General features: G+C 30.9%; 2 protein-coding genes across 2 annotated transcripts in view; one reads left to right on the forward strand and one right to left on the reverse strand.

Annotated features, from left to right (window-relative positions):
- Positions 1–26,030, reverse strand: part of LOC127738314 (uncharacterized) — a 94,579-nt gene that overhangs the window by 33,074 nt on the left and 35,475 nt on the right. The gene's annotated exons all lie outside the window — the stretch shown is intronic.
- Positions 813–10,283, forward strand: LOC127738311 (uncharacterized). The gene is made up of 8 exons (XM_052249513.1): positions 813–1,860; positions 3,131–3,274; positions 4,039–4,194; positions 4,514–4,885; positions 5,449–5,610; positions 6,299–6,701; positions 7,172–7,323; positions 8,863–10,283. Exons 1-8 carry the CDS (start codon positions 1,821–1,823, stop codon positions 9,231–9,233), a joined length of 1,800 nt encoding a protein of 599 aa, XP_052105473.1. The 5' UTR covers positions 813–1,820; the 3' UTR covers positions 9,234–10,283.

Genomic DNA, 26,030 nt, shown 5'->3' on the forward strand with positions numbered 1-26,030 from the left:
AAAGGAAAAAAAGAAAAAAAAGGAAAAAAAAAAAAATCCCCCCCCAAATTTTTTGAACCCCCTTATGATTCATCACCCCCAAACTTAATCCCAGTCTTCCCTTTGTGGTATGGTACCTTGCAGTACAATTTCAGAGAGATCCATACACTTGAACACAAGTTATTGACTGGAAACTAGAAAAATGTGTTTATTGGCCCCTTTTTAGCCCCAAATTCCTAAACGTTTAGGGCAATTACCCCCAAACTCAAACCCAGCTTTCCCTTTGTGATATGGAACCTTGTAGTACAATTTCAGAAAGATCCATACACTTGCACACAAGTTATTGTCCTGAAACTTGAAAAATGCTTGTTTTTTGGCCCCTAATTCCTAAAATTTTGAGGCAATTACCCCCAAAATCAATCACAGCATTCCTTTTGTGATATGGAACCTTGTGGTACAATGTCAGAGAGATCCATACACTAACACACAAGTTATGTCTGGAAGTTACAAAAATGCTTGGTTGTTGTGAAGTTTCAAGGATCTGGGTTGAAAACCGTAGCAGGAAAACTAACAATTGGCACTTCTTAAGAAAATTTGGCTTAAACAAATGGGAAAAATTGCTTAATAAATTCAATAGAAACAGGTTCACAACTTCATATTTGTACAATGTGTCATGAACATTTCAAGAATCTGGGAAGAAAACTGGGTTGAAACTGATGAAAATGGTACCAACTTTTTTCTTTTGCTTACAAAATGAGGTACTTAACAAAAGTCTGAAAATTGAAAAAATCACCCCCCCCCCCCCCCCCCCCCCCAAAAAAAAAAATCTTTTATAGCAGGTGCACATCTTCAATTTGTGTGATATCTACCTACGAAATTTCAGGGAAATGGGTTGAAAACTGTATGAGCTCTTGATAACACAAAATAGGGGGTTGGGTACCCACTTCTCCCAAACCACCCACCTGCTATTTTTATGCTATACCTGGCCAACAAGAATACACCTTACACACACTAAATTAGTGGTACACTCGAGGTATGGGTATTCTTTCATAAACATTAATAGGCTATTTGAAATGTATAGTATGTAAAAATATACCTATGTATCACCAATATAATTTTATATCAGTACATTTTATATCTATAACCAATGGAAAAAATTCTCCTATAATTAGTTAAATTCAATTTTTAACAATAACATTTTCATATTTTAAAAAAAACTGTGAACATGTGAAAATTTCTTGTTTTCTAGAATTATGGATTTTCAGTCATTTTAAATAAACGGTATACACGGAATAAATTCAATATCAACTTCTACGATCTAAGGAAAACAGTTATTAATCTAGTAGATCAACACAAAAATGAAAATCTTTCCTCTACTGCTCACTCACCAGGGTAAGGCGCTATATAAATCTTACATAAACTATATAAGTTCTGATCAATTTACGAAACAGGCACTCCTAGTAGAGACGTCCTTCATATCTATATTTGTTGAATATCTTATCTAGAATTTTATTTTGTTTATTTTATCATTTTTTATATTTAAAATTTACGAACAATTGTTTATATCTTTCAAATGATCAGAAACTTTTTATTTATGTGAAGGACATGTTTCCTATATATCTCAAAGTTAATATATTATCTAGTACATCTATATGTGTATCAGATTAACTTTAAATTCAATTGAAATGAATATTTCCTTTATACATGTCAAAAAAAATAAGTGTCTCTTAGGCACAGTTAACTTGTCAAACGTTTTTTTATGTATGAGTGTCTATTTCTTCATGTGTTTACCAAAACATTTAATTAATATGAATGAAATGAGATGTTGGATATAAACTTAAATGAGACAGCAACCAAACAAAACAAAAAATGAAAATAAAGGTCAGTATTCTTATAAATTGTTAAAAACTGGACTACAGGATGTCAAGTTGTCAGGTTAACATATATATGTATATTGGACCTAATCTGCACTGTCACTTTATGGTTGTTGCCTTAATTGATAATTTGGTGTTTTAAGTTCCAAACAACTAGTGTTGGTTCAAGTTAATTTTGAGGTTGCCATACAAAAGGCTTGCCATCATTGGAGCTTAACAATGACATTGTTGTGTTGTTGGATTGCAGTCTAATAATTTCTCCTCAATTCATTTGATTCTCTTTTTTCTATATTCAATTAGCAAGCACATTACCTACTGGTCAATCTAGTTTAAAGCTTGCCATATTCATATCACATTTTAATGTCATCCTGAAGATGTTATTTTAGCCACTAGAGCTAGTTCAGCAGTCTTCAATCAATCCTTCCATATAGAATGTATTTCAATTAAGTACTGTCTGGTAGACTTACCAGTGATTCATGTTGGTCTTGTAACAATTATATTAATCAGTCAATTGGATTTTTGTGTTGTTGGGTTGCTGTCTCATTAACTAATGTTCATAAATTGGATTCCTTTGTATTTTCCCTCTTAAAATAAGAATTTGGTGTTTCCTTGGAATTAGTTTTCATTTCTTTGTTTCTGTGGGTTTCTTTATAACTTCAATTTGAAGCAAAACTGACAGACATAACAAACAAGTCCACAGTAAATTGATGTTTTGTTTTTTATTTTGATTCCTATCTTTTTTTTCTTTTTTTTTTTGGGGGGGGGGGAGGGGGAGGGTCATTGGTTTGCTATCCAAGTGATACATCCACAACATCTCTTTTAATTTATATTCAAATGAAAAAGAGTTGAAAATTACAGTATAAAGTAAAAGACTTTTAAAAAGGGTATAAACAAGTAAACTATAAAATCAAAAATGTAGCTGAACAAACCTAACTTTTACCGAGGGAGATGTCAAGAGCAAAAATAAGAATCAAACACTTCTGATATATTGGAATCTATCTCATCGTCTGGTTGTTGAAGCAAGGAACAAGTCAAATTATGATAAAACCTTCATCGCTTCTTTAATATAGATATAAATTGAAGAAAGCAGACATACATGTGAACTATAGAAAGAATAATAGACTATTATCCCCCCCCCCCCCCCCCCAATTCTGTATGTGCCTGTCCCAAGTCAGGAGCCTGTAATTCAGTGGTTGTCGTTTGCTGCTGTATATCATATTTGTTTTCGTTCATTGTTTTCCTGTGCTAACCTTGTTATCTTATTATATCATTTTCAGTGTTAACATTAGTGATTGTAGAAGTTGCAGCGGAAAGATGCATTTCTTCACTGAATGAATATGACTCAGAAACACAACTGTGCTGTGATTTTGGAGTAATATCCAAATTCAATGAACATGGACAGAAGTTAGATTGCTGTAGCGGTAAGTTTTGTAGGGATTTTACTTCTGAAACTGATTGGATATTTGTTATTATATAAGTTTCCTATTATGTAAATAGGAAGATGATGACAGTTCAATTTTTTGAATAGTTCAAGTTCTCCTATAATATTATAGTGACAATTTGCACGTAAACAAAACAAATATATTTATGATTCAGCATGTCTGAAAAAAATATCCTACACATTGTGTATCATATAAACATCTAATCCACCAAAACTTTCATAAAGTAAAGAGAACATAGTAAGGATGGCTTATTCCATCAGAATGATATGTTTTGGTACTGGTACCAACACTCTATGCTTGTCTTTTCAGACTGGACACTTTCATGTTCTAAAAATTAGTACTCTTGAATCTCATTTTCAGAAACTATGTCGGCTTTTTATAAGAATGATATCATTTTTTTTTAACAACCTAAAAAAAAATTATGAACAGTGTTGTTGTTTTCTTATTGCCACATATCATCATAATCTAATACATAAAAAAAGAATCACAGGAGCTACCAAAGATATTGGACAGCACAACTGACCACACCAACACCAGATTCCTCCAGGAAAATAGACTACAAATAAATATAAAACAACACTTGGTCCAGATTGCCCAACTTGGTACAGACACAAAATGTATGACTATAGAAGTGATAAATAACCTTGAACCTGCAGGCTACAAAAGATTTAAAAATGAAATATTATAGTATACCTATACATGCTATACATGCTATACACTACATACTTATTTTTTATCTTTAGGAAAAAGCTTTATCGTTGATACTGAGATTTGTTGTAAAAATGTTGTGTTCAAAAGGCTTGCAGAAGATGGTAATGAATTAAGATGTTGTGGAGCTTTCTCTTACAAAAAGTCAGAAAAAGTCTGCTGCAACAACACCTTGCATAACAAAACAAATGGTAATATGGTAACTTAGTGTTAATCTTAATTTGACCTTTTGAAATAATAAAAATAAACTCAAGGTTATTTCAAAGCATTTTAAACATTTAAGTAGTCTTTAAAAAAATCATAATTGCTGGTTTTTCAGGAGAACTTTAGTTTTTTTACAGGTATTGACGCCCTTGTTAAAAGATCAATCTATTTATTTCTATTAAAAATAAAACTTATTCAATTTTTTCAGTCCATCAAAGAAATAAATATGGTGGTTTATTTCTTTCATCATAGTGCAACTAATTCCAATCAGTCTTTATAGTATTTTTATTTTATTTCCATATCCAGGTATCAATAGTTGCTGTGGTTCATCACCTATTGACCCCAAAGGAACAATTTGCTGTAGTGATGGCAATGGTAATAAAAGGTCACACAGCATAGGAACTCATATGAAATGTTGTGGGGTTGAATATTACGACAAAACAACACATTATTGTAAAAACAAAAAGAAAGGCATTGTCTTACCCAAGTTTAAATCCTTATGTAACAACACTGAGTATGACAAAAGGAAACAGAAATGTTGCACTGGAACCTTATATAATGTCAGTGATAGTGATGAGCATTATAAATGTTGTGGCACAAAGTTGTATAATACAGTTGATGAAAAATGTTGTGATGGAAGTTTTACCATACCACATGATGCTGAGTGCTGTGAAAAAGGTAGTTTTTTCTATTTTCTATTTAATGCATTTAAGATTTGTATTTCGAGATAGCTTTAAAAAAAGTAGACTGATTCCTGTATGTTGGAAACCCTTGGATGAATGTGCAAACACCTATGTTGGCTATCTTGTGGCGGCCAAATTTTATTGGTGAAGGAAGCCAAAGTGACCAGAGAAAATCATCTACCTTTGGCAGTCAAACTGGCAATCCTAGCCAATTAACATCAGAGTTGAACTCACCTGTCACATGCAGGGTTCAAACTCACAACCTCAGTGTTGATAGGCTACAGTGATACTGTAGACTTATATCAACATCTATGAAAATTCAATAATCTCCTTTCTTAAAAATGTAATCTCTTTCACACATTTCTTGATTAATATTTCACTCAGAACTTGTTGGAGGATGAATATAAAGGTTGGAAAGCAAACACATTATCATTTAACAGACCACTTGAAGGGATGACATCTGAAATTTTTCACTCAACTTTTGAAAATTAAGGGTCTGAATGTACAATTTCTAAAACTGCATTCAATTTATTCTACATAAACATCTTTTTAATGTAGGCCATTACCATTCAAGTAGTCAGAAGTGTTGCAATGGGCTCCCTGTCAACATTACATCATCAACAGAGGACTGTTGTGGGAATGGATTGTATGACAGTCAATACCAATCATGTTGTGGGAGTGTAATATACAACACATCCTCTCACCAGTGTTGTAAACCTGGTAAGTACTGATTAAGCACTGCAAAAATCACACTGATACAGAATTTGAAAATTCATTACTTATATGGTTATTAAAAGAGTATAACATCATTACTGATTAAGACCAGTAGTTTGTGTGGCTACATCTATTACACATTTGTTTCACTCCAATTAAAACTTAGTCATGACACCTTTTTCATGGTGAAGTATTAAGAAATTGAAGCCCACAAAAATAATTTATTTTAAACAGATTACATATTGCATGCAAGCAGATTACTGTGTTGAGTTCTTCTCTTATTCTTATGCAGTACAGTGTGGATGGTTGAAAACTGTCACACAATTTGAGGAGTTACTATTCTTATTATTTTTTAATTATAAAGTTGTTGTTCCTATGATATTTATTTTTTTCACTAATTCTTATCACAGCTATGCAACTTCATTTTACTTCAATTAGGATATAATTGTAGTTTTAAAATATTCATGCCATCCACCCAAGTTTCATTGCCCATAACCACCCTGACATATTGTTTACCATCTCCCTCTTTGGAGGTTTGAAAAAAACTAACAAGCTAACTCATCAACTTGACAAAACATAATCTCAAGCTTCCTAAAATGGATTATTTCTGTGCAGTTTGCCATATAAGGAATCCATAATTTAAATATAAGGCATGCAGATGGGCTTTTATGTAATAAAAATATTTTTTTAACAGGAGGTGACATTATTGTTAAATCTTCTGAATACAAATGCTGTGGAAAAACCAATTATGACAGCAATGTAGATGTTTGCTGCACCAAACACAATTTCAATGGTGAAACATTTAAAATAATTACAAAATCTGTTGAATATCATGACACATGCTGTGTTCCTGCTCACCTTGAGAAAAGTCAGTCCTATTCAAGTATTACACATAGATGCCAGCTGGGTGGTATTATTAATAAAACTGATATGTGTGGTAATGACCAATATAATGAGACCTCAGACCTATGCTGTGGAGGAGTTCTGGATAAGATGGGGTTAGATGAAGGAAGAGATTGCTGTGGAATAAAAAGTTATAACAAGACTACAAAGATCTGTTGTGATAACACAATTTACTTAAAAACAAACAAACAGAGGTAAGAAAATAATGTATTTTAATGGGCTTCCAATAACAATATATAAAAACATGGAAATAGTAAATACTTTATATAAAGATTAAATGCTTAAGCTTTTGATATTCACAACAGCACATTATTAATAAAGTTGGACATCATAAACTTGGTAATAACTTAATCTGATGTAATATGAATTCTAAAACTTTTCACTGTTAGTAAACTAACTTTTATTTATATCCCAGAAATGATTTACATCTTTGGTAAGCTTACTTTCAAGTCAAAACTATTGAAAAATTAAAAGATAAAATACTACATAGTATTACAAAAAAGTAGAATTAGATGCTTACAAATAAAATGTACTGCAAATATGTTAATACATTTAATCATTTTGAATTCTTATTTGGATTTTGGCAGGCTTTTTCTTGTAGACTTTGTCAAACATAATCTGAAATTAGATACTGACTTTTAAATGTTTTACATTATATTAACAGCTGTCATCAAAATACTGCGGAGTTTATAGATGAGTTCCCTCCTACACTGCCTAGGCATATAGACTATGGAATATGTTCTTACTGTAACTTACACAGCATCGAGAATGTCATACTATTTCTGGAGTCAGCTACTAATCTATGTAAACGATTTGGTAAGTTTAAAACAAATTACTAGATTTGATAGAACAAGAGTGCACACGCTGAAATGTCTCGCCTTCTTTACTAACCATTGATATTATGTTGATAGTCCTAAATGAAAGCTTTACTACAACTATTACATAAACTTAACATGATCCAAAAAATGGAAGTCAAGGTCATATAAACCAAACGAGAAATACATGTACACCTTGCAATCATTCAATACACTAAATATAGTTTACCTATTGCTTATAGTTTCTAAGAAACAGACTTAACCAAGAAAACTAAACATTGACCAATGAATCGTGAAAATAAGGTCAAGGTCAGATGAACCATGCCAGGCAGACATGAACAGCTTACAATCCTTCCATACAACAAATATAGCTGACCTATTGCTTATAGTTTAAGAAAAACAGACTGAAACACATAAACTTAACACTGAGCAATGAAACGTGAAAATGAGGTCAAGGTCAAATAAAACCTGCGAGACTGACATGTACATCATAGAATATTTCCATACACCAAATATAGTTGACTTATTGCATAAAGTATAAGAAAAAAGACCAAAACTCAAAAATTTAACTTTGACGACTGAACCATGAAAATGAGGTCAAAGTCAGATGACACCTACCAGTTGGACATGTACACCTTACAATCATTCCATACACCAAATATAGTAGACCTATTGCATAAAGTATAAGAAAAATGGACCAAAACACAAAAACTTAACTATAACCACTGAACCATGAAAATGAGGTCAAGGTCAGATGTCACCTGTCAGTTGGACATGTACACCTTACAATCCTTCCATACACCAAATATACTAGACCTATTGCTTATAGTATCTGAGATATGGACTTGACCACCAAAACTTAACCTTGTTCACTGATCCATGAAATGAGGTCGTGGTCAAGTGAAAACTGTCTGACGGGCATGAGGACCTTGCAAGGTACGGACATACCAAATATAGTTATCCTATTACTCATAATAAGAGAGAAATTAACAGTACAAAAAAACTTTTTTTTCAAGTAGTCACTGAACCATGAAAATGAGGTCAAGGACAATGGACATGTGACAGACGGAAACTTAATTACATAAGGCATCTATATAAAAAAGTATGAAGCATCCAGGTCTTTCACCTTCTAAAATATAAAGCTTTTAAGAAGTTAGCTAATGCTGCCTTAGCCGCCGCCGCCGGATCACTACCCCTATGTCGAGCTTTCTGCGACAAAAGTCGCAGGCTCGACAAAAATGCAAGAATAATTTTTAAACTATTATTATAATATTGAATACTGTCTTCGAATGCAAAAATATATCTAGTATTTGTAATAGAACATAAAACACTTAAAACATTTGACATGCTGTAAAGGGACCACAAAACAAGATGTCTGAAGAAACATGTCTTTTTCTAAAAATTTTACAAAAAAAAATAATTGAAGAATTCCCAATATTCTCATCATTTTCATAGTTTGACTAACAATAAAAATAGACATTTCAAAAAATGTAAGAAAGACATATTTGCTTTTTAAATAAAACATAAATTTTACTTTCAGTTCTGAAGATTGCTAATATAAACACATCAATGGCTGGTAACACAACGACAGTGGATGGTATCATACTTAAAGATTTGATCTCTAAGAAAACTTTTAAAAAACGAAAGGTTCAATTCCAAGTACCTTGCACATGTCAACTGAACACAAGACCAATTATCCTTCTAACAGACCTAAATGATTATAGCAAAATTTTGAGATTAGGTGACAGTAACCTTATTATTCCATGGAGTAAAAGAGCAAGCAATTACCTGCAGAAAAAGGCAACACAGTGTGTAAATGACAAAAATAAACTTGCTCTGGACACAGTGGCTGGGATCAAAATATCTATTGAAATTACAAATCATGAACTGAAAAGAAAAGGGGTGTTATAACAACATCTCAAATTAGGTCAATGAGTTTTAAAATTCTTATTTCCTATGAAAGTATAAGTTTCTTTACACTTGGTTTCAAATTACTCCAAGTATTAGTTTACAAATTTGCTTTCTGCTTATAATGAAAATAATTGTTACCTCATGACCATAATAATGGCAAAATACTTTGCCAGTTTCCCATTTAAAATATAACAATATAAGTTTTAAGTGAAGAAATTGATTGGAAACTGACATCCCAAACAACTTGTTATTAATAGTCACATTATTTTTGTTTTAAATCAAGCAAATTTCACAAAACACCCTCTACTTTTGGAGAACCGGTCATAAGAACTAGGTCAGAGAGGTGGATATTGGTAAAGCTAGTATAATTATACTCAGGTTGTAGGATTTTGAAGATAGTTGATAGTCAGTATGAAAAAACCTATGTGAAATCTCTAAGACAAACAACAATCAGTTTTTAATTAAATATCATTTTGTTTGTAATAATTTAAATTAATTTATCGGTGTCATCCGAGTGCTCCTAGACAGGAGGGAACTACGAAATAGGAAAAAAGAATGACAAATGTTGATAGGGCTTATTGTTTTGTATTATGTTAATATACTGCCATCATAAATATCATTACGTTTATGTCCATCTCATATGTGTGTTAGTCTTATTTGACTGTAAAAATGGCCTATTTATTAACTCCCCATTTTACTATGCATTGCTGTAAATATTCATGTTTATTTATGTAATATTAAATTTTTATAAAAAAGCGTTTAACATATTTGTTTTTTGGGTTCATTATTTTGTACATAAATTGCTCATTGTTGAAGGCTGTATGGTTGTTAATTGCTGTGTCATTTAGTTTCTTGTGGAGAGTTGTCTCATTGGCAATCATACCACATCTTCTTTTTATAATTTAGATCCTTGATTGTTGTGGATAAATTTCTATAAAAGGCAATGTCCCATTGTAAATAATTGTTACCATAATACCAGTAAGTATAAATCATAATTGTCATCATCACATTGTTTTCCTTTCACAAAGGACTGTAGACATCTATAACATGATTTAACAGAAAAATAAGATGCTTCAGTTGAAATAAATTTGAAATTCCACAGCTTTTGTTCCCCCATCATGATTTTCTTAACAGAGGGTCATATTGCTTACAAAGATGCTATATTAACAAGGGTTTCAAGTTGTAAAGCTGAAGTCATCACTTTGAAAGTTTTACAGAGGCAATCTTAATTTGGTTGCTTGTTATGGAATATCTGTCAAAGATGACCATGGCAATGTTTCATTTGTCAGATTTACAAGTTCAAGTAAGGCAATATTTAGTTTTCTGCGAGGTGTCTGGTTCAAGTTAGTCAATATATAGTTTCATGTGGGGTGTCTGGTGGCTGTTGTTTGTCTTAATTTGCATATTTTTTCTATTTGATTATGGTGTTGTCTGTTTATATTTGACTTCTTGGTTTTTTTTTGTATCTCTAGATAATATTATAAAAAATATACTTAATTTTACTAATATGTTTCTGATAAGTTTTTTATTAAATTCTGCCGTGCTCTATAAATAATAATATAAGGATCGAGATGTGGTTTCATTTGAAATCAAAACTCGATATATTGGTAGGACAATAATGTCCCTTCCTGCAGTCTTATTGTTACATGAACATTTCAGGAAAAGATAACATGAGCAAGATTAAGAGTTGTATGGCTTGCAAATGTTAATTACCAAAAATAAAATGAAGGGACTCAATAAAAGCAGGTCAACTAAAAGCAAATGCAAAATTGATCTCTTAGTCAACATTATGTACTAATGAACCAAAAGAAAGCTGAAGATCTACAAAAAAAAGTCCAAATAAATATATGTTTTATCAAGTTTTCTATGTCCAAATACTGCAATTTCTTAAAAACTAGGTCAATCTGAATGAAATGCAAACTTGATCTGTAATTGTTATACACCAATATACCAAAAATTTTAGTGGCAGGGCCATAAAATAAATCAATAAAAGGCCAGCATTAAATGAGAGAACGTATCATTCAAATAACATTTTTAAGGAGTACCTTTCACATTTCAACATTGGACGTTAGTTATCAGAGGCAAATGTAAAAAAAAAAAAAAAAAAAAAAAACCAATGACATAAAAAGTTTAAAACAATCATTAAGAAACATCATCCTTGTTTGGGACAAGCATAAACAGTGTGAATCAACTTAAAACAGGTGTGGTTGAACTAAACCTTCCTCCAACCGGGAATTAAATTGAACTTTTCTTTTTTTAGAATGATTTCCAATTCAAATAATTATGTAAGTGCCTATTGTAGCTTCAAAAACAGTTCCGATAAACCCGGTGTGACATTAAAGGAGTTTTATTTCAAGGACAACAAGAACCTATAATGAAATTTCATAAGATTTACATATCTTTTTTCTTCCTTTAAATATTTTAAGTAACACATATTAAAGTCAACAATTCTCAGATTGCATTTCAATTTCTTAAGCATCTAATCTTGATTTGATTTTAATAAGCTATTCATACTATTAAATGACATATCCTACCGAAAAGTAAAGAGAAATCAATATTTGCAAAGTACTCTCTAGTATGCTCACCCTTTGCAAAAAATGTATATAATCATTTAATGTTTTAAACCTGTGGATTAATATTTTATTGTTTTGTAGTGGTTTATAGTTATGTATCTAAGATTTAAACATTGACAATTTAGCAAATTAAATTGATGTCAATTTTGATTTTGTGGTACTCTCTTATTTGGTTAACCACAGGGTACAAAAGTTCACATGAGCATGTTTACCACAAAATATAAATCTTTCTGAGCAGGCTTATCACAAGATATTCTTCAGTCAATGATTATATGTTCAGTAATAGCATTTCTAAAAGTCTCTGAGTAAAATGGATGATACAATAGTACAGTGTTGCCAGTATTATAAGGAAAGCATGGTAAAAATGCAATGACTTGATAATGACTCCTTTTCACATATTTGATTTTAAAGGTTAATTTAAGTCATAACCTTCTTTTTGAACTTTTAAAATAGTTTGGCTCAACTCAATGAGACAATAATGGAGTTTTCAAAAAAAAAAAAATTTGTATCTTTTTCTATAAACAAGAAAGGTTTTTTTTTAGTTTTTATAAGATAAGATAAGATAAGATAAGATAAGATATTTTTATTCCAATTTAATAAAGGGCCCATGAAGAGCAAAGTAATTTATTACAATGATTTAGATAATTGACACATTAAATTATACTATGCAAAATTTTGCAAATCTATTTTAACTACTATGACAGATCTATAGAATCTGGTAATGATAATGATAAATAAAATGATAAAAAGAATGTTATGTTCTTACTGTTAAGAAAAATTTTAACAGCTACCATAATTAAAATATGCATTATTTTTAATACATCATGAAAAGTTTCTTAGTACAATAAGTATAGGAGTTAAAAGAACTAAACATGTACTCCATTACCCAAAGCCATCATACCTATTTTAGCAAAATTCAGATTTACATTTTTTGCCAATTGACACAAAAAAAACTGTGTGAGTCAGTAAAAGCATGAAAATTCTGGAGCCAATATAATGACATAATGACCTTTACTGTTTGAAAACAGTTTCTGGTTATTTCCATGAGTCAAAGATTTAGCTAAAAAGTAGAAATTTTCATTTATGAATGCATTACCTCATACAGAAAAATTCTGGTATGTCCCCGAATTCCAAATTATGAATCACATATTCCCTTAGGATTTGTATTTTTCTAGCTGTTCCTGCCCTACTTTTTTACTATTCCAAAGTCAACAGGTACATGATAGTACATTTAAAGTGTTTGCATACTTATCAATAACATCCTAGCACACGACCTAGTTAAATTAGTTCTTGATTTTATATTTCTTGGTTTTTTTTTTTTTATCATGTCTTTGCAAATTGTTAATCTCATCAATAAAACAATGAAACTAATTATGATCTACAACTTAAAGAGACAAAGATCGACAAGCATCCATTCAAATGTTCAACTCTAAATCAACCTGGTTATTGTTCTTAAAACTTGATGTAATGATATGACTTTGTTAAAATTAATCTATTTTAATTTGTTTCACCATAGATGTATGGGTTTATACATCTATGGTTTCACACTTGGCAAATTACCACAATTTAGCTTGGTCAATCTTAAACTAGGTTCTTTTTTTATTCCTGTTTTTCAAGGATAAACTGTGACATGACTGTAAATGTTTCTCTCAAACTATTGCAATTCTTTCAAAATTCTGACCCAATTTTTTTCATCAAATCAAACTGTTCATTTGGTCAGAAATTTTACCAATTGGTCTAGGAGAGCCATAATTATTAAGTCTTGTCATCAATGTTAGTAGTGCAAGTGCAAAAAGAAAACATTTACAATCATTTCTCACTGCATCATTACTAGTTTCTGAGTCATATTAAAGGTACTTATTTTCAATTCCTATCTAACTGTCAAATATAAGCTTTTATACATTGAGTGCTACATTTTATAAATCTCCCATAAATCTATTGAAATGAAGGACATTTTTCACACCTATATGCAATTCACTTTTGTAGGTGACTGGTCTAAGCAAATCTTTTGCTTGCTAATCCGTTATGGTTATCTGTCAACCTCCCACGATCCCATCTCCTGTCAATCATTCATAAACTTTACTATATACTGTCAGTGTTATAAAATAATATATATATATACAAAACGGTGATAGCTTGTGGTATTGTGGTTGTCAATTTGTCATTATGGATTGTTGTTATCATCCAAGAGCATCAAAAGTAAATTAGTATCAGTTTTTAATTTTTTAACACTGTAATATTTGGTTAACCACAGCCACACAAATTTATCTGGGCATAATAAACCACAAAGTATTTCTAAATAAATTGATGCATTAAAGATAATCATATATACCATGACTTGTATCAATAATAATAATTTTTATATCAGGAAACCAAAATCTGGCAAAGCATTCATTAGCCAAGTACCGGTGTTGCTTAAATGGTACCAATATAAAAACGAAGTATAACATGTATAAGAATAAGAATAAGAATAAGAATATTTTATTTTCCAATTAAAGGGCCCTATAAAGAGCTTTTATCACATAACATACAAATACATAAGATTCAACATCAATTGAGAAACATAAAAGAAAACACAGTTTTACAATAACTGTTATATAAGGCCAGGACAGAACAAGATAATACAAATAACATCTATAAAATACACTACTCAAAGTAAGTAAAATATATGTATGACTAATTTGCATTTATTATCTTTGAATTTCTTCTTATTTCCAGATTTTTAGATAAATACTTTCCCAAACATTTATATGCATCTAAATTTTCTTGTGTAAATAGAAATTGTAAACTTCAAAAGTTTGTCTAAAGATTGATAATTATTGCAGGTTAATGAAATTTCAGTAAAAAACTCAGTTCTATTATCAACATATAGTGGACATTCAGTCACAAAGTGTATCTCATCCTCAGCTTTATTCAATGTACAGTATAAACATTTTCTAAGTGTTCTATTCACATAAATTTGTATAAGTTTGATACAAGATGACTAGTGCTTTAAAAGGTTACACAAGTATTCAAAATCCTTTTTTTTTACAGAAATTTATAGGAAATGAAAGAACTTTTTACAAGTAAACTTGTCAGTTGTTTTGTCTTTGTCAATTGGAAAATATAGTGTTAATAACTGGTCTTTAATAGTTTCTGTTTATAATTTTTACATCACATTTTTTCTTCAGATTTATGATTAAATTAAAGTCATGATATTACTGAAATTTATGAACAATAACTTGTGAGCTAAATTTGAAAAAAAAGTATGCTGTTGTGTGTCAATGAGGGACATATGTCAAAACTGTATCTGCAGAGATATGCATTTCTGACATGATACCCTGATGTAAATTTGATTACCATTTCAGAACATTCGCTGGTACCCGTTCTTGTGTTACCATGCTCACTTGAGTGCAAGTGTGTGAGGTCAGAGGTAAACAAATACATAATTTCATTACTGATGACAATTATGTATCAATATTGTTTCCTTTATTCTGCCCTGTCAAGGGGAAAAAGACTGGTAATAAATAATAAACAGCTGCACCATGAGCGCATGATACGCCCGTCGCTTTTTCAAAGAATAAAGTTCAATAACTTCTCAATGTTATATCAGATATTTATGAAAAACTAAAGGGAGGTTATCTTAATAGATATAAACCAGTCACCAAAGTTTCATGAAAACTGCTCAAAGCACTTTGAAGATATTGTCTGAAAACTGGAAAATCATCCATTTTTTAGGAATAAAATCCCTTAACTCGGAAACGTAAAACCTAAAATTTATAACAATTGAAAGGTAGATATAAACAATTCACCAAAGTTTCGTGAAAACTGCTGAAAGCATTTTTGAGTTATTGTCTGAAAACTGGAAAATTCCCCTTTTTCTAATGAATAAAACCACATAACTCGAAAACTTAAAATCTAAAATTTATAAAAATCGAAAAGGAGCTCACGTCAATAGATATAAACAATTCACCAAAGTTTTCTGCAAATTGGTGAAAGTGTTTTCGAGTTATTGTCTGAAAACTGGAAAATCCCCCTTTTTTAATGAATAAAACCATATAATTCGGAAACGTACAATCAAAAACTTATAAAAAAGGAAAGGGAGCTCACCTCAATAGATATAAACACTTCACCACAGTTTCATGCAAATTGGTTAAAGCGTTTTTGAGTTATTGTCCAACATGTTGATGACGGACAGACTGATAGACGGACGGACAACGGTATACCATAATACGTCCCGTAAACAGGCGTATAAAAATTGTCAAGTTGACATACAGTAAAATCTGTCTGAACGAAACTTCCCTGGGACTCAAAATGTTGGTTGACAAAGAAGGTGATTAATTTACACAGGTTAACTTACTAAAGAATATTCATTGTATTCCTTGGTACAAGTGGTCACTTTGAACAGGTTTCCTAATTTAAACAGAGATCAATTTTAACAGTTTTCACTGTAATAACCTAATAAGAAAATAAATCTGCTCATTTTCCACGAATCAAGTCTACACATTTGAAGGAATTTATGAAAAACAATTTTTCTTTTATGAATGCATTACCTCACACAGTAAAATCCTGGTGTATTCCCTCTTTCCAGAATTATGAATCACATTCCAAACACACAAACATATTTGCGGTATGCAAGCTTAATTTTATCAAGGTTTCCATAATGTCGGCAAAACTACTTTGCATATCAAATAAATTTTTTTAAATAGACTGCAAATGACCCATTTATTATTACATACTGTACCGGGTATTCATTTTTTCTAATGATATATGAAATTGCTAAAAAAAATCATAATTAAAAATTAAAGGGAAACAAAAAAAATTATGTATTTTTTTTTAATTCCTAAATCAAATCTTTATGCTTTGTTTTACTGCCTATCTACATGCCCTATTTGGCACAAGTACCCTGTTGATTACATGTGAGGACATCTTCAGGAGGTTAAAAATAAGGACTGGGTTATACAAACAAGAACTTAACCCTGGTTTAAATTATAAGTTCTTATCAAATAAACAAAATATTTAAATGGCATTTCTAATGATTTGTGCAATCCAGCAAAGATTTCTATAATATAAGTATATAATAATAAGATTAGAAGTTATCTGTCACCAAGGTCCCACAGAGCACTGTTAGATAAAGGGAGCTAACTCGTATGTGCTGGAACCAAGGGACAGGGGGTCAGTCTATTGCTAGACTTAATGTTCTGATAGGCATAGCTAAAACGCAAGGAAGGTTTTCATAATTTAATTAACGATAACAATTTTGATGAATGATGATAACAAATCAATCAGTAAACAATGCCAAATAATAATAATAATTAAAGTACAAAGTAAAAAATCTAAATATCAACTCCAAAGTAAAACTATTTCTCCTTACAATAAAATGTAAAATAAATGCCAAAACTACTAAATCATAAAATGAACTTTATCTCAAAATCAAAATGTAAAAGTCTCAAAAATAAAAGATTCCCAAAAGTATTTTGAAAGTTAAATTATGAGTCAGAGATAAATTTTGTCTCAACACTACACAGTCAACTGGTAGACTGGTAGACAGTCTTATAGGTCCAGTATCATGACGTGAGTAGTGAGAGGTTACGGTTCCGAAACACTGACTGCTTTTACAAAATTTCACAACGCTATTTATACTAAATCCAAAAATAAATAAATATGTCTCGACATGTTAATATTACTCTCATTAGCAAAAATAGACTTTAATTAACAAAGCCTAATCCTATAATGTTTTGATAAAATCTTAAACTTTCAAAATGACATATGCTAATTACAATTAATATTTTAAAAACAAAGTGCTTTGAGCAAACTGTGACATTTTGAGTATTAATGCCACAGCATAGGTAAAATCAATTAAACCAAAATTAATTAAAAATTTTACAAAATACAAATATAAAATGTTCTTTCTTAAAATAAAACATATTTTTTATCCAAAATAACACTAACACAAATATAAGCCAAATAACACACCATGACATATTCCCCCCTACTCTTATATGTTTGTCCCCAAACATGATATAAACATTCACATTAGTAACACCTATAAAAATCTGAATACACTCTGACACTACAAACTATAACCTGGTGCCAAAAAATAAATATACCAACAATTTATTTCAACGTGCTAGCTTCCAGCAACCTGTATTCCTTGTAAGGGAATTTAACAGATGAATTATAATATAATATCCCTGTAATCCAAAATTCAAATTGATGTAGTAAAAAGAATCAACAGGCGTGCACTCCTACTTATTCCTAGAACTACAAAAAAAAGATAGAAACTGATTGTTTTCTATGTACTACTGTCTTGGAAGGTTGCTATGGTAACATGATAAGCACCATCATGATATTCACTAATGTCTTAATGATCTGAGTTGGTAATGTCAAAGTTCTGTTCTTTTAGTCTGTTTTTGCTTTGTTGTTTCACAAAAAGTTTAATCCAATAAATAAGCTCTAGCAAGTTATGTTAAAAAATTATGAATTTCTACTAAGATGTCCAAAAGAAAGTTGAAGCACTATTTCTCCGATTATTGCATGCACTTCTCCACAGACACCTATTGCACTACTGATTGTTGATTTCTGTATCGCTGTAGTGGTGTTTAGACGATACAACTGATGTTGGCTGATACAGTTAAAAGAAGCTCCACTAACTACTAAACATCTCACTTGAAGGTTCTCTAGTCCAATTTCAACAAAGTTCCTCTCCATGGTTGTTGTGAACTGGATACTTGCTGTTCCTGGTATAACACTGGATAGCCTGGCACATCTGTCTTTTTTGCAGCACCATCCTTTTAAAATTCTCTTTCTTCCCATGATTTTTCTATTCCCATTACCAAACTGAAACTAAAAGGAATTTTTGTCAGTATCTTGTTTATGTTAATTTCTCTACTATGACTCAAATTTGCCAATCAAAGAAAATTGCACAAATAATATTTCTCCTGAATTGAATGTTAACTTCTGTAATGTTTTGCACAAACAAATATTATGAAATTACAGATTCACACCAAGAATCAACAAACATCTATACTTTTCACTAAAAATATAAAAGTGTAATATAATAAGCAAGATGTACTTATCTTTTAGTTGTGTGTTGTTGAATCTGCAACTTGTCTCTGCTGTTACTGGTTCTCTCTTCCTCTCATTGTCTCTCCTGCTGTTGTCTCAATTTTGAAAATTTAAGTTTTAGATAATTTTGAATGAATTTTGCCAACCTACATTCTAGCTATGCAGTTTCAGAATCTTATTTGTATCGTGCCCAGGGTCAAACTCCACCATATCTGTCACCAAGGTCCCACAGAGCACTGTTAGATAAAGGGAGCTAACTCGTATGTGCTGGAACCAAGGGACAGGGGGTCAGTCTATTGCTAGACTTAATGTTCTGATAGGCATAGCTAAAACGCAAGGAAGGTTTTCATAATTTAATTAACGATAACAATTTTGATGAATGATGATAACAAATCAATCAGTAAACAATGCCAAATAATAATAATAATTAAAGTACAAAGTAAAAAATCTAAATATCAACTCCAAAGTAAAACTATTTCTCCTTACAATAAAATGTAAAATAAATGCCAAAACTACTAAATCATAAAATGAACTTTATCTCAAAATCAAAATGTAAAAGTCTCAAAAATAAAAGATTCCCAAAAGTATTTTGAAAGTTAAATTATGAGTCAGAGATAAATTTTGTCTCAACACTACACAGTCAACTGGTAGACTGGTAGACAGTCTTATAGGTCCAGTATCATGACGTGAGTAGTGAGAGGTTACGGTTCCGAAACACTGACTGCTTTTACAAAATTTCACAACGCTATTTATACTAAATCCAAAAATAAATAAATATGTCTCGACATGTTAATATTACTCTCATTAGCAAAAATAGACTTTAATTAACAAAGCCTAATCCTATAATGTTTTGATAAAATCTTAAACTTTCAAAATGACATATGCTAATTACAATTAATATTTTAAAAACAAAGTGCTTTGAGCAAACTGTGACATTTTGAGTATTAATGCCACAGCATAGGTAAAATCAATTAAACCAAAATTAATTAAAAATTTTACAAAATACAAATATAAAATGTTCTTTCTTAAAATAAAACATATTTTTTATCCAAAATAACACTAACACAAATATAAGCCAAATAACACACCATGACATATACCCTAAAGTACAATTAAATCATACTCCAGATTTGTTACAGGTATTTTCCATAGGAAATTTTGTGTTGTTGAAATATTTTAAACCTCCCACTAATATGACTTCTAGCTCCTGTCAAAATATATTGTAGAGATCAAGACTGTCACTTTGATGTATCTTTATTATTTTCTAAAGATCTGCAGCTGGTAAATAATTTAAAAGGAGTGTAAAAAGAGAAAGGTGACATATTCTGTTGGTATTAGCACACTTCAAGAACTCAACCTTGAATCACATAAGAAATAACGTCCTTCAGTATTTTGAGAATCAAAAGATCTGAACAATGCATCAATAGGAACTGGTATCAATAATGAAATAACAGTCTAATTGACAGATTAAGCAAAATGATTTCAATTCTGCATCCCCAGTACTAATATAAAATGCAGAAAAACTTAAAAACATAATAAAAAACAAAACATGTATATTTTGATGGAAAATTTAAATGTATAAATTCTTCTTTAATGTACAAATTGTTGAATAACACATTTTCATTATATTGTTGAAATATCAGAAAAACTATTTATTCAGATACTTATGGTTAGAGCACTAAGCAAGAGTCACAAACCCTACACAGGTGTCCTTAAGTAATTTGGTCTCATTATTTCAGTGGTAATTGAGAATTAAAGTGTTGATTAAAAAAGATCACATTATATAACAAAAGGATCCCTTACAAAAGTCCAAGTGATCTTAAGAGTAGAAACTGAAAAATCAGATAGACTTTCAATATATATCTTTTGAGTCATAGACAACAATCATTAACCGGATGTTCAGTTTCAATGGACTGACCAAAAAATAAAAATGAACAATTCATATCCTAAAAGAAGGACAGAAAATATTTATGACTATTATGTCACTAGACTTGAATTTAAAATATAAACAAACATATGTTCTCACTTGTAACCTTCGATGAAAACAATAAATAAAGGATTGGATCAATTGTCCTTAAATTTTGAACATAGATTACCAGTAATGAGGTGAGGGTGGAAAAAGTTTAGAAAGCAAACATTTTGAAAGTTTGATGTCTTATGAACAAACTTTTTTAAGACAAATTAAAGTAAAAAAATGTTTTGTTCGAAGAGTTTACAATGGTTTTAACATGTCTCTTTAAAAAGTTTAATGCACTAAACAATATTTCAACATTGATTGATTGATTGTGTGATTTTAAATGCCACTTTCAGCACTATTGTGTTATTTCGTGGCGGTCATTTTTTATTGGTGGAGGAAGCTGGAGTCCCTGGAGAGAACCACCTACCTTTGGTAGGAGGTTCTGACAATCCTCATCAATTAAGATTGCAGTCGAGCACACCAATTGTTTCAACAGGGCCCCAGATAGCTTCGACTGGTTTGTGTGACAACATTAAAAAGATGTGTAATATCAGAACTAATCAGGATTGGAATGAATAGCAGTAAGGTGTATTTAAACATGCTTTAAAATATAAACTATAAAAGCATGATTAAAGTGACACATTTTTCTTTGACTATAACAGACATTGAAATACAGGTTTCTGACCACTAAACACTACATTTTATGCTAGATTTCAGGTATAAACAAAAATTAATATTGATAGTAACTAACCCAGAAGTTTCATAGGAGAACAATTTAGAGAATGCTTAAATAATCTGAGTTCTCCATAGCTATTTTTCCAAAAGAGATTTATATATTTTCGAATAAGAAGAGATGTGGGGGATATGCCAAAGAGACAGCAAATTTACAAAAGAAATAACCAAAAGACATCTCAGGTGCAGATCCAGGATTTTTGAAAGGGGGAGGCATAACTCCCAAAAACATAATAAATACTGCAGAGCTTAGCAAGTTGATTTATTTGGACTATTTTATGCTAAAAAATCCTATAACTTGTGAGAAATGACGTTGTTTTATTGGCAGTCAAGCACATATGAAATTATGGTGAGGTTTTTAAGACCTCAATCCTCCCCCTTTTTAATCTTGATAAGCAGTCTACAAAGACACAAAAAAGAACAAACAATAAAAATCAGTATGCAAACAAGGCAAGTAAATACAAAACATTATCAAACTATATACCAATGCTTGTACTTATGAGTAGTAATCATACAGCAACCTCATAAACAGTAAAGGCAGACATGATTTTGTGTGACGCCAAGAACAAACCTATGTACAATTTCAAAGCTAAAAAAAAATTAACATTTCTAGTCCTGCTTACAAAACAGATTCAATTTTCAAAAAAAATAAATAGAGAATGTGTCCATGGGACACAGATGATGCTCCCACTTGCATATAACGTTATAAAGGGACATAACTAGAGAACTGTAAAAGTGATCAAAAAGAGAAAAGGCTTGTTTTCTGTAAGGAAAACCTTTATATTACTAGCTAATAATGTATACTAAGAAATATACAATTTTTATAGTAACAATGTTCAAAGTAAGATTTAACCTATAAATATCTATTATCAGACAATGTATAATAAAATGCAAGCTAAACAATGTTCCACATGATCTTAAAGGAATATATACCTTTAAAATAATTTTACCTAAAACCTATATTTTTTTATTGTGTATTAATTTCTCTGTAGACATTTAAGATTTTACAATTAAATTTGAACAGAAATATCACTCCCTGATTTTATCACATATCAAATCTTAATATAATGATGACAATACAAAAAAAACTTTAGTATTTTTCTGATGGTAAAAATACACAAGTATGACACTCAATATATTGCTCTTTTAAGATACAAAATGCAGTGGCGGATCCAGAAATTTTCATAAGTGGGGGCCCACTGACTGCCTAAGAGGGGGCTCGCTCCAGTCATGCTTCAGTGATTCCCTATATAATCAACCAAATTTTTCTGACAAAAGGGGGGCCCGGGCTCCTGCAGCCCCCCCCCCCCCCCCCCCCCTCCCTAAATCCACCTCTGAAATGTATTGAAAACAGACTTGCTTATGCAATTTTTTTTTCAACACAAGATCAACTGACTCATTCATTTCCAACATTACTGATAGGCAGTTATGACCAGACAGTGCAGAGGGACACTCAGTATATTGCTTTTATAAAATACAAAATGTATTGCAAAGTAACTTGCTTATGCAAATTTTTCAACAACAATATCAACTGACTCTCTAACATTACTGATAGACAGTTATGACCAGACAGTGCAGAGGAACACTCAGTATATTGCTTTTATAAAATACAAAATGTATTGCAAAGTAACTTGCTTATGCAAATTTTTCAACATCAATATCAACTGACTCTCTAACATTACTGATAGACAGTTATGACCAGACAGTGCAGAGGAACACTCAGTATATTGCTTTTATAAAATACAAAATATATTGCAAACTAACTTGCTTATGCAAATTTTTCAACAACTGACTCATTCATTTCCATAAGTACTAGTAAACAGTTATGACCCAGACTGACCAGGGTATGTAAACAAAATAAACTAGACATCAGTATCAACTTTTACCCTTATATAACATCAAATTAACATTTTACCAGGTGAACTTTCATATCAAAGCAAAACACTTTAACCAGTATCTATAAGTACAAGCATTCTTTAAACATTTAAAAGACATTAATCTTATATTGTTATTAAAAAACAAATTAAAGTATTCTTTGGTAGCAATTTATTAGTAAACAAGCATTCTGAGAGTATTGCATGGCAATACATAGTCCCCTACAGTTAAAAATTCATTGTAATGGAACGAAATTCTAACTTGATCTATATCTTGTCATGGTGTATTTAACTACATAAACATATCAAGTCAATATCTTCAATCATGTCGAAAAAAAACTGTTGAAAACTGATTATTTAAGTGAATTTTTTATGTCCAAAGACCATAACTCTGCACAAAATCATCAGACCAGAATAAAATTCGAACTTGATCTGTAACTTGTCATGATAAAACTGTATACTAATTATCAAATCAATATCTTCAAGAATGACCAAAAAAAAGTGTGGAAAACTGATTATTTTAGTGAATTTACACTTGGCCTGGGCGATAATATTCGTTAATTTTATCCCTCACTAACACTCAGGATAAATTTGGATGTGTAAATTTCCAACAAATCTATGGCTTCCATGAATTATTTCTTAAATGACAAACAAACCTACCACTAAATTCTTCAAACAATTTACCAAAGAAAAGGGAACAAATCCAAAATGTCATTTATATCTTTTAAAAATCTTTTAAAAAATGAGTTATTTCCCTTTGAACAGAAATCTAGTAATTAATAAGTATTTTATCAAAAATTTAATTCTAGGGAAAGGGCTTTAACTGAACACGGAGAAAAGCTAAAATAGTGAAAATTGAACTTGACCTGTAACTTGTCATGATAAAACAATATATCAAATATCAAATCAATATCTTCAAGCATGAAGAAAAAAAGTCTGGAAAACTGATTTGCCGGACTGACAGATGGACAGACAGACAGACGAACGGAGTGCAAACCTAAAGTCCCCTTCAAGTCGGTAGGGGACTACTTATCGGTGCTCCCATGTCTGTATCACTCTTCCCAGCTCTTCATAAAATTGCATAGCACAGCTTTGTGACGTCAAATACGTTAACCAAGACTAAATAACTTGACTTGACATATCATGGACGTCATAATCAATGAACAGACGTTGATAAGTTTGACCCGATATCATCAAGGCATCTTCCAGTTTGCTGATGAAACAAAGAAAAACCTTTTTTTCTATTATGCAAAATACACAAACACAATCAGATTGTCATCTTATTTATATTGTATAATATCAATTGCTCAACACAATATGAAGCCTTTTTGAACTCGTTTGCTGCGCTCACTTAACAAAAAGCTTCATATTTTGACATACAATACCTATATGCAGACCACCTGATAATCGCTACCTATCTGGAGAATTACATAATTATATCATAATTTCCTATAAGAGTATCTTCTGATGATATCAAATGTCCACTGAATATATGGTATTAAGTACAAATACAGAATTCATATGAATGTTTGATAAATCAAAGTGGTATTTTTCTAAAGAGTGCAATGGCAAGTTGCTGTAAAAAAAAAAAAAAGAGTATATTTTCTTCAACTTTCACATTTTCCATTCCTTTTATCTTTTGCCTCAGGGGGAGTAATAAATGTTGAGATGCAACCACATCTGACACTTAACAAAAGTTACATTAGGCATCACTCCTTTGCTGTCTCAATTAACCTTTGAACCTCAAAATGATTATGTGTTTTGTCAAATCTGGTTAAGGTTTTATGAAAAGCTTAAAAATGCCTTAGATTAAAAGAAAAAAAAAGAGATTTTTGTTCCCTTTAAAGCCATCTAGTTTATGTAAGTCATCCTAAAAAAAAAATATAAAAAAAATTCACATATAGGAAAACATTTTTTGCCTCCTGCTCTGAAACAAAAACATTACACAGTCATATTAAAAGTATATCAATATGTTTGTATTTTCAAATGATAGATGATATTCCTTGCTACCCAGTTTAACTTGAGATTAAATTTCAAACCTATATAAAAGAACCATAAGACTATATTTCAGTACATTCCTACAACAAATTAAGAACAGTATACAGTCAAACTTGTATCTGAAGATCACCCTACTGATTAGAGAAAACTGACCTTATAATGGCATGACCTTTTAATTGAGATTCAAAATGCAAAGATATTACTACAGCTGGACAAGAAAGGATGACTTGACGAGGCAGGTTTTCCCCCAATAGATGTGACTTTCAAGCAGGTTTGACTGTATACTGTGGATTCATTATAATACATCCCATGAATTGTGGGATACTGATTTCAGTGGATTTTATTGATACAGGTTAACCAAGTGTTCAACAAAATACAAGTTTTCCAGATGCTTAAATGATGAATTTACAGGGGGGGGGGGGGGAGATGGAGGATGATGGACAATGACAGCAAAAGACAGATGGATGAAAAGTGATGAGAAAAGGGCCAGGTGAGCTAAAATTGGTATCAACGAAAATAATTGAATGCAAAATATTCAACAGGTCTTGATAGAAGTTGTTATAAAAGTCAAACTTCTTACGCTTTGTTTTACTGCCTATCTGAATGCCCTATTTGG

Source organism: Mytilus californianus, unplaced genomic scaffold (genome assembly GCF_021869535.1).
Source record: "Mytilus californianus isolate M0D057914Y unplaced genomic scaffold, xbMytCali1.0.p SCAF_4, whole genome shotgun sequence".
In the NCBI taxonomy this organism is placed as follows: Eukaryota; Metazoa; Mollusca; class Bivalvia; order Mytilida; family Mytilidae; genus Mytilus; species Mytilus californianus.